Source organism: Cricetulus griseus, assembly GCF_003668045.3.
Source record: "Cricetulus griseus strain 17A/GY chromosome 1 unlocalized genomic scaffold, alternate assembly CriGri-PICRH-1.0 chr1_0, whole genome shotgun sequence".
NCBI lineage: Eukaryota > Metazoa > Chordata > Mammalia > Rodentia > Cricetidae > Cricetulus > Cricetulus griseus.
In genome coordinates, this window is record NW_023276806.1 from 224,069,894 (window position 1) to 224,089,412 (window position 19,519).

Consider the following 19,519-nt stretch of genomic DNA (forward strand, 5'->3'; position numbering starts at 1 on the left):
GCATTTGAAGCACTCATCACTGAAGATGTGATGCTAGGTAATATTTGTGTTCCTAAGTCATTGTATCTTGACAAATTTGCATACTTATATAAATGCAATTTAACATCCTGGTTGTTTCTCTAATTTTCAGATTAGGAATCTCAGCCTCAGAGGAGCATTGTAACTTTCTGGAATATAAAACAAATGAGTCAAGATTCTTCATGGAGATCTGTGACACCACAGCTCAACTTTCACTTATTCACCAAGAAATTACACTTCTCATTGAAGACAGTAGGCTGGAGCTGGGCTGGGGTGACACATACCCTTAACCCCAGTACTGGACAGCCAGAGGTAGGTGGATCTCTGTGAGTTTGAGGCCAGACTGGTCTACAAAGTGAGCTCCAAAATAGTCAGAGTTGTTATAAAAAAAGAAGTAGTTCAGAAACATTCATTATCTACGTACTAGTATTGATTCATGATGGTAGTTATTTATTTGACATCACAAAAGGCAAAATTTTCCTTGCTGATATCTGTTCTCATTTCAGATGTCTGGGATGCTTCTTCAAATTTGGTTGAAACAATGAAACTTTGTGAGTACAGGTGGGTTTTTTTTTGTCTAACATTATGTTAAAAAAGCGACAAAGTTTCAAGATTTTAAGACTTTTAATTAATATTCTATTTGATGAGTTACATTATGGCAGTGTATATATTCCCATATTCTTGCTGAGAATCTAACTATGTAATTTCATTATGACAAGACAGTTTTCCACAGTAAGAATCCCCAAGACATGCAGTGGTAATTAATTTTGTCTGACACTGCTGACTATTATCAAAAGGGGTCAAAACTCTTTAAAAAATGATTAGGAATATATACTCATTTCCTGTGTTTAAGAAAAGAATCCCTACAGAGAAAGAGTACTGTATCAACATTATACAGGTAAATTTGGGATACATATCTTATAAAATATAAAATTATATATATATATACATATATAACAAAAATAAAATAAATATATAATACAGAATTATTTCACATTACTAAGTATTTTGTTAATTTTGTTTCAAATATCTGCTTTGAAATATGAGTAATTAAATTTCCTAAGCAAACTTGGTTGGTAGATTTTATTTAGTGTAATGTTTAATGGACTTTTACTAAGATACTATTACGTACAACATTTCTTTATTCCTCTATACATGGGAGACCCGGAAAAAAAAAAAACCTGTGGAGAGTGTGCAAATAGTTCTAGAAATATGTAAACTCAATGATGGGAATCAATTTTCACCTATCTGAATGTTGACATTTACACTGTAAACGGACAAATGCCATTGTCAGTAAGGACAAAGGACTCCATTATGTTAAATAATATCAGGGAGGACTGGAAGATTCAGGTAGTTAGGCACATTTAGCAGCTCACATCTTTGCATATCAAATATTTGGAAAGGCCATCTTAGGAATCTCTTCAGGGGACCATTTCAGCCAAAGATTCATGACTTTAAAAATACATGAAATGCTGACAATTTTCACTTATGTAATTTGTTGTTCCCTTTACTTAGTTGATAAATATTTATTGATAGTTACTATCCTTTAATTTTCATTTTAAAAATAATTTCACACCTTGCCTGGTGACCACTCTTATGGTGACCTGGTGACCACTCGTTCCTCACACTGCTCCTATTCACCCCATCCCCTCCCAGTGAATCTCTATTTCGTTATATCTATTATTGTTCTATGAACCACCAACATCAACCAGGACCTTCTGTGTGACAATGTGGCTCTCCATGGAAGCCAGATGGGCTCAGGGTACAGATAGTGATAGACTGGTGGACCTGATTTGAGTTCATGCTTACATTATGACCTCTAGAGACTGTTACAGCTTTAGCACTTACACTCTTTTCCAGTTCTTGCATGCATTACCAATGATAGTAAGATCACACAAAATATTTACATGGAATTTGAAAAATACTGTATTAGTTGTATCACCCATTTCCTTAATAATTATAGAGGTAAAAGCCACTTATGTGTGTTGAAATTCAGATTCAATAGACAGAATTTACCTTGCCTTCCATTCTCCACAGTCATAGGAATGGGTGAGAAATGCTAGCTCAAAACCATATCACTTTGAAACTTCTGACTACCTGAATATTTCATCTTGGAACATTCTGTCAACCAAAACACCTGTCAACTTTGTCTACTTTCTTTAAAGCCCAACTTATATGGTATTAAGTAGAAATAGATCACAATAAAAACTAACATGTAATCATCACCACTAATAAACTTAAGCCTAGGTAGAGCTTGTTAGTATTGTAAGAGTTAAAATTCCATCACTTAATTTTTAAGGTGTAGCTGCAAAGTAGTTAAGGATGCTTAGAAGAAAATTGATTTTCATTAGTCATTTTTCTTGATATTAGCAGGGATTCAAACATTTCTGCCATAGGTTATTAGATTCACTGTGTGGAATGCTTACTAGCAGCTAAATGTATTTCACAATATTTATATTGCACCTTAAACTTGTTGGTAATTTCATAGTTTCATGATTGGCTGGTACAGAATCTTCTATACATTATTACTTATGATTCATTACTCACACTATGTTAATTTCAGTGAGAAGCATATTGAAAGGAAGGGAAACAGCTAATGCTGGAATTGGATAAGATCACATTGGAACATGCTTTAACAGCATCAGAAATGGCTATGGACTCTCTGCACACACAGTCGATCTTCTCCACATTAGCTGTTTTCAGAACTCTTTGCAGACAGAGACTACTTTCTCCGCATGAGCTGTTTTCAGAGTTTTCCCTAGAGCAACCATTCCTACTGTTTATACATCATGAGAGCAGTCCAAGTTATCTTGAGCAATTTTACCCTTTAAACATATGTGCATCCAGTCATCTTATAACTAACCCTGACTGCTTTTCACCATCGAAGCAAATCAAGGCTCTAATATAGCTACATTTACCTAACCCTCTTGATTATTGTTTTAATGCATATAAAAGTAGATTAGTAAAGTCATTTTCTTCTGTCTGTGGTTGAGAAGCACCTTTCTAAAACTTATGATTGAGGCTTTGAGCTATTTTCAGCATGTAATGAAAACTTCTCATTGAAGGAAGATTTTCCTTCCAATGTGTTTCCAACAAGTTACAGATTCCAATGCATAGGTATTAATGATGCATAGCAATGGCCCGAGATGAGTTATTTCTGCAATCCTTCTTGAGGAGAAATATTTCTTATCACCTACGGATCACATGCTTATTTCATATTATGGTTGCCATCCTTGGCCACTCATGTGGAAATGTCTGCCAAATCTAGTAAATTATCAACTCTAGAAACTCAAATGGGCACTTTGGGCTTTAAAAAAAATAGTACCTATTTCCAGTAAATGAACACTGTATGTACCCACTTCTCAGGCTAAGACCATGAACCAATTCTCTACCTTTCCCTTCTTTCTGCTTTAGACTCATTATTTTACTTGATTCTTGTTGTAGACTTTAAACAATATAGTTTAATGAAAGAACTCATGTGTAACTTAGTGGTAAATAATTATTGAACTATGGTGACTATTTGGTTGAAAGCATAACTTTATAGTCAATTGAGATATTTTCAAAGTATGTGGATCAAATTTTATATATTTTCAACATATAACAAAGAAAAGTTCACATAGGTCTGTAATGATGGTGTGAAATACCATCTTTTGATTGGGTTTTCTATGGCCATGATACTGATTGGTCCAGGTGTGACTGGCGTCTTTATATATTAACAGTTCTTCAGGCAATTTAAATGCTTTTATCAAGATATTGACCCACTGGTCTAAGTGCTGGATGTGCACTGCAGCCTAAGAAAATAATCCTTAATGAACAAAACCAAATTAGTTAATTAGTTGGTTAATTATTATTCTTCCAATAGTTTTGTAGATAAACATTTGCAACTATGAACAGGCCATGCGAGTCTGCTCCCATTTTCACATATTTTCCATTCAATTCTGCATCTTTGCATTTCTCTGACAGTGACTCACCCAGATATTCCCATCTTGATGATAGGGTTTCCAGTTTCTCCCTGTGTCACTGTAGAGCATCCGATACTGTGTCACCCAGTCGGAACTGCTGTACCTTCCTTGGGTTGCAATGGCACTGATCTGCTTCCGATTGCCAAAGTCAACCTGAAGCCATTGGTAGTGGTCACTGTCTGATGGAGACCATCCCCCAGCACCTGAAATGGCCAGAGGCAAAGGGGAAAATGGAAATTTAAAACTGAACTCTTACAATTAAAAATGGATTATTCTACATATCTTAATTGGCTTTTTCAGTGCTGTGTTTCACAGATGTATTATGAAGTGTCCTTTATAGATGCCATTGGGACTTCAACTAATATTCTTCCAGCTGGGTAACATTGATTCTTTAACCTCTTTATGGTATAATTATGTGCTCATTTTCTCCTGAGCAAATGTCTTCATAATTCCTCAATTAGATCTTATTAGTACATGTCAAAGTCTAATTGACTAAGGGTTGATCAATTTACCATGAACTCTTCTGTTAAAACCATAAGGAAAAATATGTGCCTTTTCTTTCACTCATGTGAAGTTTTACCATTAGCAAATTATAAATAAAACAAAACTCAATTATATACAACCTTCAAATATGTTTTGCTTTATGAAGTTCAGAGTCAAAGCCTGTAGATGCCCTGTTTCTTAAAATAAATTATGATTACATACTAAAGTTTTGGACTCATGAGTTGTGAGTTATTTTAGAAATGAGCTACTCTATATTAGTAAGGGATAATGTTACTTGATAAAGCCAATGCTGCTTGATAACCAAATGTGTATATAAATTGTTTGAGGCACTAGACAAAATTAAATGTATTTGATAAAATATGATACTTGACCAGCAAATAGTAATAAAAGAGAATTTTAAAAAGCCAAATAGAGTTAATGGAGACTAAAAAGATTCAAATTCTAGTGATATCTGTGCCTGCCAAAAAATAAATGATAAAAGTATGGCAGATGTCTTGGTATTTAGAGATACTAAAAAGAATAATTGATGGGCAAAAAATGAACAAGGTATCCAATACAAAGCATATTAAAATATATTTATTGTTTAAAAATAAAGGATTTAAAGACTCAGAATATAATCTATTCTGAGGATTGCCAGAGACTCGGTATGCTTTTAACAGTGTTTATTCACTTGGAATATATATTGCTTTGAATGATAGCCAAACAGCTTTCTAAGCAACTAAGACAACTGAACAAATATGCAATACCTACTTTGAGGACTGGGATCTGACCCACATAAGAGGGTGGATAAGTGAGGTGAGCTATGCTAGTTTCCAGATATGGGCATGATACACTCCCCATGTCATGGCATGAAAAGAGGATCCAAAGTGAGCAGAGGAGTGTCCCTGGGGCAGAGGCAGAACAGAGTTTGAAGCTACTGAAGAAGCTTGGGCAGAGTCCCATAAAGGAAGTGGCTTTGTAGAAAAAACAATTGAAAATTCATGTGGGTATTTATGAAGTCTGTATGGTAGATCAAATGTATGTTTTTAGGCCAAGACTCCATAGATCAGATAAATGAATCTAGGCTGCCAGGGTATCCCTCTATGAGGAGATGTGACAGACTTTTAAGATCCCCCAAGGAAGGCCTCACCCTCCTTGGGGAGCAGAAATGGGTTGGGATAGAGGAGTCGGTGGGGGCAGGGGAAGAGGGGAGGGAGAGGGAACTGAGATTGACATGTACAAAAGCATATTTCTAATTTAAATAAAAAATGGGAATGTTGAGAAATGGACATAGGATTAGAAGATAGACAACTAGATGTTGCACAGTGTGCAAAAAATTGATTACAGACTAGGTCAGAATGACAGTTCTTACTGAACAATGCTAGTTATGCAATAGCAATCCCCAAAAGTCCAGCCATTAGAAGTAGGGATAGCATTAGTTCATTGATGATGATGGTGATGGAATAAGGACTAGTCATTAAACTTGAACAGGCATTATTGAAAGATGTTTTAACACTTGCTCAAACATAAATCAACTCTCAGGCAAGGTAGGACATGAAAATTCAAAAACACAACAACAATTAAGGCTCATTCTAAATTCAAAATACTAAGTCTTTGGAGTAACAGGAAAATAGAAGTAGAGAAAAATCACTATACAGAAATGGATCTCAAAATAACACATATAATGATAATTATCAGGCAAAACCTTATCATTGATTAAGGATTAGTCCTGCTGTTTTAAAGAAAACACATAAATATTAAAGAAGCAAGTAGAAATATTTCATGGAATAAAAAAAAGAAAAACTGTAAAAGAAAACATGACGGAAACTTTAGGACTCATATTTCGGAAATTAGAAGATTACTGGTCTGGCTTCATAGAGGATTTGACCCAACTGTCCTTTGGATGCTCAATATTCTCCAAAAATACTTGTGTTTGAGGCCTATGCCCTATCCTGTGCTGCTAGTGGTCCTGAGTGTTATTTTAAGAGATTAGACTAATTGGGAGATACATTGGTCATTGGTGGTACACTGGTACACCCTTGAGAATGATAATTGAGCAAAAGTTCCTCTCTACTTTTTTGTTTCCAAGTTACCGTAATATGAATATCTTTGTTTCATGACATGTTCACTGATGAGCCACTGTAGACCTCAAATCATAATGCCAGCTAATCCTGGACAGAGATCCTGCAAACTGTGATCCAATAAGGACTTCTTATTGGTTGACATCTTCAGGCAGTTGTTTTGATTATGACTAACACACATCACATAAAAAATCACTGAACTAGGACACCTACCAAAACTGAAACTCGGAGGTAAAAAACAAAAAGAAGATTAAGGGATGATTATCTAATATCCAGTTAGGACAACGTATTTGTGAAGAAACAACGTTTGAAGATTGTAAGTGCATAAAACTGAGAATTCAACGAATCCAAGCAGAACAAACACAAATAAAATCATGCAAATGTACTCTTCTGTCACTGACAGAACATAATGCTAAAGGTAGAATCTGCAGGATCCTTAGAGGGCAGAAGCTTTTCATCAGAAACAATGTAGGCCAAACAGCAATGGAACCACATATTGCCTGGGGGAAAGTAACTGAAAAGTCCTGATGCAAACTTTCTATGTTCACCAAAGAAGCCTTTAAAAATAAAACTAACAAAACAATATTTATTTTTAAAGATGGGGCAATTGATCACATATTTGTTTATATTGCTAAAAAGATAAAAATTTTAGAGCTTTGGATTTTTTTTGCTATTAGAATATCTATGTACATGAAGAAATAGGCTAGGATTGGTCTATTGTGTCAATAAATATTAAATATTTATGTTTAAAATTCTCTAAAAGGTAATTGAGTGTTTAAAACAATAGACTTGAATTAGAGCATTTATAGTATATGAAGAATTAAACTCTGGGGCTATGGTATCATCAAGTTGGAAGGCTGGACTCAAAGAGCCCTAAATCCTCTACTTTACACATGAAGTGATAACTGACAGTGGCTAAGTCTTGGGTCAGGTGCCTTTTCCATTAAAGGTTGAATACTGATTGTTTTAGGATGTGGAGGCTATGCCATGCCTCCTATATTTAGTCAATTCTATTGAGATATAACACTCTTACATGTTATATAAAGATAGTATGGTTATGTTCTGATAAAAATATGTTCATTTTGTGAATTTGGACAAGATGTGGGTCTCCTCAGTGGTATCCATATGTTTCAGAAGAAAGTAGTTTTTTATTTTTTTTAGATTAAATTAGTAACAAGCTTGGTTTACATGTCAATCCCTTCCCCTCCCCCCAGTCTTCCTGCCCCCCACCCTATCCACCCTCCACTCCCCAGGCAGGGTAGGGCCCTTGATGGGGGCTCCCCAAAGTCCACAACATCATCCTGGGGCAGACCTAGGTCCTCCCCCATGTGTCCAGGCCAAGAGTGCCTCCCTTCATGTGGGATGGGCTCTCAAAGTCCCTTAGTACGTCAGGGAAAAATACAAATCCACTACCAGGGGCCCCCTAGAGTTCAAAGGCCTCCTCATTGACATCCATGTTCAGGGGTCTGATTCAGTCCTGTGCTGGCCTCCCAGAGAGTAGTCTGGGGTCCATGTGCTCCCCTTGTTTAGGCCAGCTGATTCTTTGGGTTTCACCAGCCTGGTACCGACCCCTTTGATCTTCATTCCTCCCTCTCTGTAATTAGGTTCCACAGTTCAGTTCAGTGTATATCTGTGGATGTTTGCCTCTGCTTTCATTAGCTACTGGATGAGGGCTCTAGGATGGCATAAAAAGTAGTCATCAATCTCATTATAGGGGAAGGGCATTTAGGTTATCCTCTCCACCATTGCCTGGATTGTCAGTTCGTGTCATCCTTGTAGATCTCTGGAAATCTCTCTAGTGCCAGATCTCTCCTCCGACCTATAATGGCTCCCTCTGATATGGTATCTCTCATCCTGCTCTCCTCCAGTCTTCCCCGAACTCAACATTTCTGGTCCTTCAATTCCACCTCCCCCCTCCTCTCCTCCTCCTCTCATTCTGGCAGCTCCCTGTCTCCTACCCTCATGCTCCCAATTAGCTCATGAGATCCTGCTTCTTCCCATTCTCTGGGGTCCATGCATTTTTCTCTTAGAGTAGAAGAAAGTAGTTTTGAGGAGAGGTGAAAACTGCATTTATCTAGTGAGAATTAGGATTTAGAATACAGCTAGAAAATTACATATTGCTTTAGGAAAATCGATGCTATGCAATCTAACCCCAAGTAGACAACCCCAAATTTATATACATATGAGCAACAGAAAATCACATAGTAGACCGTGTGTGTGTGTGTGTGTGTGTGTGTGTGTGTGTGTGTGTGTGTGTGTAATAAGGGTAATTTTAAAAGGAGTGGTTATGAATTAGAAAGGAAGTAGAGAGCAAGAAAACAATTTAAAAAGAATAAATGGGGTTGTCAATTCTGTAATATACTCATGTAGGAAAGGTCTCAAAAATTAATTAATTAACAAATGTCTTTAATGACCAGGATGATGCTAATAGACATGAATCAAATAAATGAAGTGAAAGGGGCAAAACTCATGAGGCCCTGACTCTAGACATAAAGCAACAGGCAACTAAGGAATTCTGAGAGCAGGAGAAGTTGTTTTCCTCAAGGAAGAGCTCCATAAATGGTTATTCAATACTAAGTGGTCAGTCCAGAAAATAGATATACAAGCAAGACTGTATTGACTGAGCAGGTTGTACTGACATTTGTAATAATAATTAAAATAAGGCAAAGGGGATAAGAGAGAGAGCGAGAGAGAGCAGGGAATGGAGAACAGGAAGCATTAGAGAGGAGAAAATGAAGTCACTTTATTTTAATTTTAAAAAATAGGAAGCTTTTTTAATTTCAGTAAAAATTTAAAAATTGAAATACAAAAACATAGCCTACAGAATGGGAAAAGATATTCACCAACCACACATCTGGCAAAGGACTGATCTCCAAACTTACAAAGAACTCAAGAATCTAGTCTCCAAAAACACCAAATAATCCAATTAAAAAGTTGCTTATAGAACTAAACAGAAAATTCTCAACAGAGGAGTCTAGAATGGCTGATAGACACTTAAGAAAGTGCTAAACATCCTTAGCCATCAGGGAAATGCAACTTAAAACAACGCTGAGATACCATCTTACTCCTGTCAGAATGGCTAAAATCAAAAACAGCAATGATAGCTTATGCTGGAGAGAATGTGGAGAAAGGGGAACACTCTTCCACTGCTGTTGGGAGTGCCAACTTGTACAGCCACTTTGGAAATCAGTATGGCAGTTCCTCAGGAAAATGGTAATCAGTCTACCACAAGATCCAGCAATTCCATTCTTAGGCATATACCCAAAAGAAGTACATTCAGACAAGGACATCTGTTCAATTTTGTTCATAGCAGCATTATTTGTAATACCCAGAACCCGGAAGCAACCTTGATGCCTCTCACCTGAAGAATGGATAGAGAAAATCTGGTACATTTACACAATGGAGTATTACTCAGTGAAAAAATACAATGGAATCATGAAATTTGCAAGCAAATGGATGACACTAGAAGCAACCATTCCAAGTGAGGCAACCCAATCACAAAAAGGCAAACATGGTATATGCTCACTCATATATGGATTTTAGATATGGATCAGTGCATTGGCAGCCTACAATCCACACCTCTAGAGGCTGGGAAGCAGGGAGTACCCTAAGAGAGAAATGTATGGGTACTTGGGAGAAGAGGAAGGGGATAGGATCTCCTGAGCCAATTGGGAGCATGGGGGAGGGGAAAGGGAGCTGGGAGAAAGACAGGTGAGAAGAGGAGGGGAGAGGAGGAAAAGGGGGAGCAGGAAGTTTGAGCTAGGGGAAGAATAGAGGACAGCAGGATGAGAATTACCATAATAGAGGGAGCCATTATAGATTTGAGGAGAGATCTGGCACTAGGGAGAATTCCAGAGGTCTATAAGGATGACACCAACTGGCAATTTAAGCAATAGTGGAGATGCTTCCTAAAACATAATGAGATTGATGACTACCTTATATGCCATCCTAGAGCTTTCATCCAGTGGCTGATGTAAGCAGAGGCAGACACCCACAGCTAAACACTGAAATCAGCTCTTAGAATCCAGTCACAAAGAGGGAAGAGTGAAGAGCAAAGGGTTCAAGACTGAGCTGGTGAAAACCACAGAAACAGCTGACTTGAACAAGGGGCAGCTCATGGACCCCAGACTAATGGCTGGGAGACCAGCATGCGACTGAGCCAGACCCTTGAATGTGGGTGTCAGTTAGGAGGCCTCGGCAATATATGGGACCTCTGGGAGTTGACCAGTATTTATCCCTGGTGTATCAATAGACTTTGTGTTCCCAGTCCACGTGGAGGGATGTCCTCTCAGCCTGGACACTTGGGGGAGGGTCTAGGCCTTGCCCTGGATGACATGACAGACTTTGGTGATCCCCCATGGAGGGCCCTACCCTCCCTGGGAATTGGAGGAGGGATGGGGTGGGAGGTTGATGGGGTGCAGGGGAGGAGGGGAGGGAGAGGGATCTGGGATTGACATGTGAAGCAGGCTTGCTTCTAATTTAAATAAAATAAATATAAAAAATAAAAAATGTCTTTATAAAAATAAACTAAAAGCTATCGTTTGTTAACCCTGACTGAAGTTCAAACTCTCAAAATTTATAGTATGTGTATTTCCCTGTCTCTAATACATCAAGGTATTTAGAAGACAAATGTATGTACTGTGTGTGTTTACTGCTTACTATTAGCTGTAGTGTGTGTGTGTGTGTGTGTGTGTGTGTGTGTGTGTGTGTGTGTCTGTGTGTGTGCGTGTGTGATCTATCATAATTGCTCTTTGGTTCCTAGTCTCCTACCTTTAGAAAGCACTTTACCAGAGTGATCTTCCTAAAACACACTTTAGTTATATCCCATCCATTTACCTTTAAATTGTTTCTAATCTTTCCATAGTTTAGCCTCCAGCCATGATGCATAGGAGACACACCCAGAACATATCATCCACATATCCACATGTCCTCCCTCAACTTAGCTTGACAAGTTTTTATGGAAGTATCAGAATGCTCCCTTCCCAAGGCATTCCATACAGCAAACACTCTGAGGAGCCTTCCAGGCCTCCCTTATGCCTGGAGAGCTCATTTGCTTAGTTTCTGGGAACCCTGCTGCAGATAGAATTTTGGAGTAATTGCTCTTTAGGAACTTCTTGAAGAGAATATAAAGAAAAAAAGTTTCCCAAGTTAATGTATCTTCTTTGTACTGTTTGAACGATGTGACAGTTTTTCCTGAGGCCTTCAGGGTTAGTACCTGCTCTGACTTACTGAAGCTCTGGTGAAGCCTGAGTCTCAGATCTCACTGCAGGATTGGTGAGCATCTTCACTGAAATTGGGCCTAGCATCTCCTAGCATCTGCATCATTGCTTCCTCTTCTTCAGTTATTCATCTCCAACACATTCCTTAATGAATAACTTCATACATGCCTCTATGCATGCTGAGATATGCCAAAGCTATATTTGACCATGTCTCTGGTAGTCTGCTCATCACCAGTTGGTTACTTGCTCTGGGTTTATAACTTGTATATTATCTACTTGCTAACTCTTTATTTTATTTTTGCTTTTTTTGAGACAGGATGTCTCTATATAGCTTTGGAGCCTATCCTGACACTCGCTCTGTAGACTAGGCTGGCCTTGAACTCACAGAGATCCACCTGCCTCTGACTCCCAAGAGCTGGGATTAAAGATGTAAGCCACCAATGCCCAACTACTTGCTGACTCTTGATCCTGGTTTAGTTCCTATATTCCTTATGGCTGTGAATCACCTACCTATTTCTAGAATTCTGTAAAGTAAGTTTGTGGAGGGGCCTCAGGCAAACTATTAGAATGATAATATGTTCAATCAAAAGATAAGAACATTTTCTTTTTAAAGGAAGGATTTTGAGGAAGGGTGTTATGTAGCCCATGTGGTGTCAAACTGACTATGTAGCATGGACTCCTTCACCTTGAACTATCAACCTCCCTGTGACTACTTCCTAAGTCTAGAATTACAGACATGTGCCATCATATTCAGCTACATTTTCTTTTTAGCTACAGAGTTTCAAGACTTGAAAAAATGCATTGCTAATTGCAATATGAAATATATATTTCCCAAAGCAATAGAATGATTTTGCCAATGAAATCAACAAGCAATTAATACAAAGAACATAGAGATAGCAATATGCTCCATTGATTAGTGAAAGCCTTTTTCCTGTGACTTGCTAATGAATACTCCAAAATAAATTTTCTTTATTTAGCCATTTTTGCTGCATTGTTTTTCTGTAAGTAGGCAATTACACACAGCCACTCAGTCCTATTTATCTCATTACTTTAACAAGAAGAAATTTATTGTCAACTTTAAAGGCAGTGCAAATATCTCAAGAAAGAAAAAGGTAAGTAAAATTTATTTTTTTTTTTGTTTCAGAAGCAAATGTAGATAGAAGGGATGATTAACTCAAGGAAAGCAAAAGTCAGTTTCTCAAGGAACACGGTGGAAAGATCAATATCAAGTTTCCCGTTTTTCTTTGATCTATCAAGCACGTAATTTGGGGAAGTTGATTACTTTGTTTATTTGACTTGTGAAACTTGTAACCTCTATTGATCCACAGATTAGGAATGATACCTTTTACATCACAAAAGTCCCCAAAACAGCATGTAGGAAGGAAGAAGTATCTGCCCCGGCCCCATCATCCTCTCATGTCAACTTAACAGGCCAGAACTGATCCCAGTGTATACTGATGGATTGAAGAAAGTGAGTACTTGAAAGAGGGGTAGCAAGGAGAGGAGGCAAAGAGGCTGATGCCAAATAGTCGTAAGTTCTTAGTATCTAAGAAGACTTCAGAAATTTTTGCCTAACTACTAAGTAACTGGTATATTTTGGAATGCATTAAAACCCATGTGCTTACAGCACAACTTCAAATGTTCCTTCAATAAGCATTTGGATCTCTTACACTCTTTTTTTGTACCCCACCCTATAGCTTTCAGCCATTCTCTCTCTGTTTCAGTCTTCCCCAGTCAGCCCTCCACTACCCCCCTGACCCCCCTGTGTATCTGGGGGGGTGGGGGGAGTGTTTAGACTAAAAGCACTCAGAATTTGTAATTTATACATTCATTTTACTAGGATTCAGTGATTATGTTAGAGAACCTGGAGAAATGTTTGAAATCAGTAGTCTGAATATATGGTGTCTTGGGGCACCACCCACAGTGAGTTGGACCCTCATATATCAATCATTAATCAAGAAAATGACTGGTAGACTTTGCCCCCTGGCCAATGTGATGGAGGCACTTTCTTAGTTGAGTTCCACTCTTCACAGATGACCCACATTTTATCAAGTTAACAGTGATGTAACTAATACAGATGATGTCAGCCCTCTCTACACATGTAACAGACACTTTTGCTTTGCAGTTTGTAAATCAGTACATTGGAGAGGAGCAAGGAACTGATAGGGGGGTTCAAGAGAGGGCACGAAGAAGCTTTTCCAGTGATTAATGACTCCAGAGCAACCGGGGCACTCACACTGGTGTCTGTGACATCACCATTGTCTATATAAATTTAGTTTCTAATTTAGAAGAAAACAGTGAAAAAATTTTTTCAATTAAGGCTAGAACAACATTTAATAACTGGCCAAGAAATATGTATCAGATGAAAAGAATAAATTGAAAAGGAGTCTCCAGGCAAGATAGCATTATGAGTTCAGGCTTTGAGGTCTCCTTTTTGCTCTAAAAATACAATATTTTTTGATAAGACAGATAAAAAGAAAATTGGAAAGACATAGCCAGGATCAAAAACAAGATAAGCATCTCCATGCACAAGAAATGTAATGAACATACAAAGTAGTGACTAGGGCTGATGCTGAGGCCTGCTGAGTTAGGGGCTGGTGCACACTAAGATAGGACTATTCTCTGCCCTCAAAGAACATTGGTGAATTCAAGTTAACCGTGTGCTTCATAGTCAGGATGCCTGAGTCAATGCCAGAGATCAAGCACAGCCCAGATTAAACATGTTTTCTAAAAGAGAGAGAAAAGCCTGTTACTCACTTGGCAGTGTGACTTCTAGAAGGTTACCTGCTCTAGAAGATAGAAACAGACAGGTTTCTTGAAATAAAACCCCATTGGTAGATAACTGGACTTATAATTTCCTGATAATATCATCAGACAAAAGCAGTGGGCCAGCAATGTAAGATGTTCTTTGTTTTGTTTTGTTTTGTTTTGTTTTGTTTTGTGAGGAAGAGCTGTAACAGAGGGGAAAAGGGGGTGCAAAAAGACAAAGACTGAGACTGGGATAAAGGATGCATGCATATGTGTTTGTAAGTGCTCTGTGTGCACAAATGAAATAATGTGAAAATCAGAAATCCAAATCATAGGGAAAAAAACAAATGCCACAAGTCAAATTAACTTCACAGTATACCAGTTATCAAGGACAACAGAAAAAAAATTTAACTTCTCAAATACATAAACAGAAAATATCAGCCATTATCAGCAACAAAAGTTTGAGATAGGAAGCAATAACACGTTTATAGGCAGACAATAAAAGGATTAAAAAAGGGGGGGTCTCAGAAATCAGAAGCAAATAATCACTGAGAGAGGAAATGCTCCTGTAAGTACTGTCTATGCTTAGACATTATCCTAATGTTCTTTTTGTTTCTGTGAGAAACACTATGACCTAAAGCAGCCTGGGGAGGAAAGGGTTTATTTGACTTACACATCCCTGGTCAGAATTCATCACTGAGGAACTTAAGACAGGAACCTGTAGACAACAATTGAGGCAGAAAGCTTGGAGGAGCACTGCTTACTGGCTTCCTCCCCATGGCTTTCTCAGCTTGTTCATAGCCTAGGACCACATGCTTACAGTGGACTAGGCTTTACTTCATCCATTACCAATCAAGATCACGCCTCACACACTTACCTATATGCCATTGTGATGGAGGCATTTTCTAAATTTCTAAATTTCATCCCCCTGTTTCCAAAACACCCTTTTATCAACATTTAAATAAAGAACAACGTTTTTTTTCAATGTTAAAACTAAATTGCCCTGAATCCATAAACTAAAAGAGTCTTCTCAGTATTTGAAACGTTACCTGATGTGAACACAAATTAGAGAAGGGTAGCCTCATATGCAAACAGAGGCAAGTCAGAAGAAATAATGAGTGAAGTGCAACATTTTAGAAAAACTGAAAGTGTAAGAACATAATTGAGAGTTAGCTCACTGATGAACAACAAATAGAACCGACATATTAGGATGTGCTAAAGGAGCTTGTTAATGAACTCATGCTCTATTTACAGCAAGATTCGCATAGCTGTGAAGATCTCTGAGGCGGTGGATAAGCAGATCTCAGTTAAGAGCAGATGGTTTTCTCAGAAGCCATGGGACAAGGCTGAGTCTATACAGTGGATGTCACAAATGTGAGAAGATAGCATGCCATAGCTATTCCTAAAATATTGACCACTATCTTTTTAATTTTACATGTTTTATTCATTTTACATACCAACCACAGTTTCTCCCCCCACCCTCCCACTCTCCCAACCTCCTTCAGTATCCTCCATCCTCTCCTCAGAAAGGGTAAAGCCTCCCATAAGGAGTCAACAAAGCCTGGCATATCAAGTAGAGTCAGGACCGAGTCCATCCCCTCCCTTTTCAATGTTGAGCTAGGCATCCCACCATAGGAAATGGGCTATAAAAAACCAACTCATGCACCAAGGATACAGGGGACCCACAAACAGACCAAGTCACACAACTGTCACCCATATGCAGAGGGCCTAGGTCAGTCACATGCAGTCTCACCAGCTGTCAGTCCAGAGTCTGTGAGCTCCCACTAGCTCTGATCAGCTATCTCTGTGGGTTTCCCCTTCATGAGTTTGACCTCCATTGCTCATAAAATCCTGCCTACCAAATACTGACTGCTTAAGGATGCTTATATGACATCACATGAATAAAGAGCATGAAAGCTATTTCTAAGGGAAAAGATCAGGAAGAATATGTAGGACTTTTCGATATGATTACATAGCAGGAAGAAAGACTGTTTCTCTCCTATTTTAGTTGTCTATCACAAGAACAAGTTCTGAAATAACACTGGGAGCAACAAAACTGACAACCGAAGACAAGAAGCTACGTCCCTAGACAGTTGGCATGTTGTAAGAGAAATGTGGCTGCATTAGCTTTTTGGATGCAATTAAATTCAGATTATATCCCAGAGGAATGACATTATTCATAAACACAATCTTAGCTTCTTTGAATATTTATCAAAGCTTCTGCAAGAAAAGCAAAGATAGGCAACACCACAGAATCATGGACTCAAGTCATAAATATTGAAAACAAAGGACTGGTGAATTTGCAAAATAGGAACACAAAAGCACTGATTCTTCAATGCCTTGCCCATATGTTCCAGATAACTGGAAGAAAAAGGGGAAAGAGAGAAAAGCACAGTGGTTTCTCTTCATTGACAAGAGTAGAGGCAAGGGTAGAGGTGACAGCAGTGGGTTACAACAACTTCTTTAAAACTCAGTCCTTGTTTCATAGCACAGAAAGACTTCCACAGATCTATCCCCAATCTGAATCCTAACAAAAGTTCAGCAAAATCTCTGATAGCACACAGTGGTTAAATGTGATCTCGAAGATACAGGTTTATTTGCTCTGAAAAATGATGAGTAACCATGGTCCAGAAATGTTGATTAATGACCCTGTCAACTTGATGCAAGATTTCCTAATGGTGTTGTATAGGCCTTCACCTTGCATACTCTCACTTCAGATACTTTTTTTTAATTTGAGGCATAGAAGATCTGATTATAAAATTGTCACATATATATATAGTTATTAAAATTACTAATGGGATAACTAACTAGATTGTGTTGTAAAATGTTTTTGACTAATTTCAAACCTGAGCACATAACTTTATAATTTATAATTTGTTCCATAAGGAGTGGATGGAACCTATAAATTGTTTTTGGTAGAATATTTTTTCACAATATTAATTCTCCTAATACATAAATTGAGATGCTCATTATCGATGCTGTGTTTAAGAACAGATAATGGTTACAAATAATTATGTAACCTAGGTTCACTATGCAAAATATGATTCTGATATTGTGAGACTAAGTATGTGTAATACTGGGAGCTTTTATATTTTGTTCCTGAATTTTCACATATTTACATATATCCATATGTATCAATGATTGATAGACAAAAGATACCTAGATAGGTAGAGTCTGCAGTCATATCACCAGGCATACAAAGGAAACATTTCTAGAATCTCATAAGTTTGCTTTGTTTTCTGTTCCCAAAATAGACACCTCTTGTATCCTCTAGCATTTTCTTCAGGGATGTACCAATGAGGTGACTATCACAAAGAGATTGCTTTATTTTACAGTGCAATATGATATAAAATTCATTTTCTTTGTCTTTTAGAATGATGGCCATATGCATACCTAGCTCAGAGCTACTGTGAATAGTTCTGCCATCAGCATGTCCATTTTAAAGCATTTATATGCATATGCGTTTCTTTGGGATATATAGCCTAGGGAATAATTATGCAAATCTGCAATTTTCAAACCATCAGTATATTTTAAAGTTAAGTCTGCCATGTTTCCAACATCACTAAAGCAGTCATGTTTAAATAGTACCTCCTATTGGCTAACCTTGTTCTTGTAATTCTCACTCCATGCACACCCAGTTCAGACACAGCAGTGTTGACCACTGCAGCCTCAATTCATGTTTTCTTTATAGCTACTATTCTGTGGGTTCTAGTGTTGGAGATAACATGAGTGTTATTGGTACAAGAATAAATAAATGCAGCAAGTAAAGAAAATAGAAAAGGAAAGAAGAAGTTGAATTATCTCTGCACATGATATGCTCTTATACATAATTCTACTAACTTTTTTTTTTCAGAAATGACTATCGATTTCAGTAATGAGGCAAGATACAAATTAAACTTTCAAATATCTGTAACCTCCTTTTTATGGACCAATAAGAAACACACCAAGAAAACAATCGCTGTTACTCACTGTTGCCTCAAAACAATATCTAGAGATAAGCCTAACCAAGGAGGCCAAAGACCTCTACAGTGAATACTTTAAATCTCTGAAAAGACTTTGAAAAAGATACTAGAAAATGGCAATACCTCCCATGCTTATGGATTAGGAGAATTAATATTGTGAAAAAAATATTCTACCAAAAACAATTTATAGGTTTGATACAATTTCAATAAAACTTCCCATAGCATTCTTCAAAGAGAAATAGCAGGGAAAAAATCATAAAATTCATATGGAACCACAGAAGACCCTGGGAAGCCAGAGAAATTTTCAGAGAAAAATAAAGAAATAAAAAACACCACCAATTCTGGAATGATTAGTAGCACAGATTTCAACATAGAATACAGAACCATTGTAACAAAATCTGCATTGCACTAACACAGAAAAAGACATGTTGACCAATGAAACAAAAGAGAATGCCCATACATGAGTATATGTAACCACACCATGTAATATTTAACAAAGATGCCAAAGACCAATTGGAATAAAGATAGCATTTTCAACAAATGGGGCTGGGAAAATGGATGCTCACATACAGAATGAACCTAGACCCATACCTATCATCCTGCACAAAGCCTATCATCAAAGACATCTGTGTGGAACCTGAAATTCTGAGACTCCTAGAAGAAAACATATACAGGATATGGTTCAGGATATAGGTTCAGGAAAGGACTATCTGAATAGGACTCTATTTGCCCAGGAGTTAAGGCCAACAATCTTCGACTTTTTCAACAATTGCTGGGATGGATGTGGGGAAGGAGGAAACCCTGACTCATTATTGATGGGATTGAAAAGGGATGCAGCCACTCTCTAAATCTGTGGGGAACAGTTCCAAAAAGCAAAGTCAGCTCCACCATGTGACTTTGGCATAAGCCACCAAAAGACTGAACATCCTGTGCCACAGTTCTTGCTCAAATCTGAGTCTGATCAACTTCTTAGTCTGGAAAGAAGCCTTGGTTGTAAACAAAGGAGGGAGCTGGGGCCAGAGAGAAGAAATTAACATGCTCTCCAG

General features: G+C 37.7%; 1 protein-coding gene across 1 annotated transcript in view; it reads right to left on the bottom strand.

Annotated features, from left to right (window-relative positions):
- Cntnap2 (contactin associated protein 2) overlaps positions 1–19,519 on the bottom strand; it is a 1,481,094-nt gene that overhangs the window by 1,411,223 nt on the left and 50,352 nt on the right. The window contains exon 3 of the mRNA XM_035451404.1: positions 3,990–4,183. Coding sequence (XP_035307295.1) covers positions 3,990–4,183 — 194 coding nt within the window. The remainder of the gene's footprint in view (positions 1–3,989; positions 4,184–19,519) is intronic.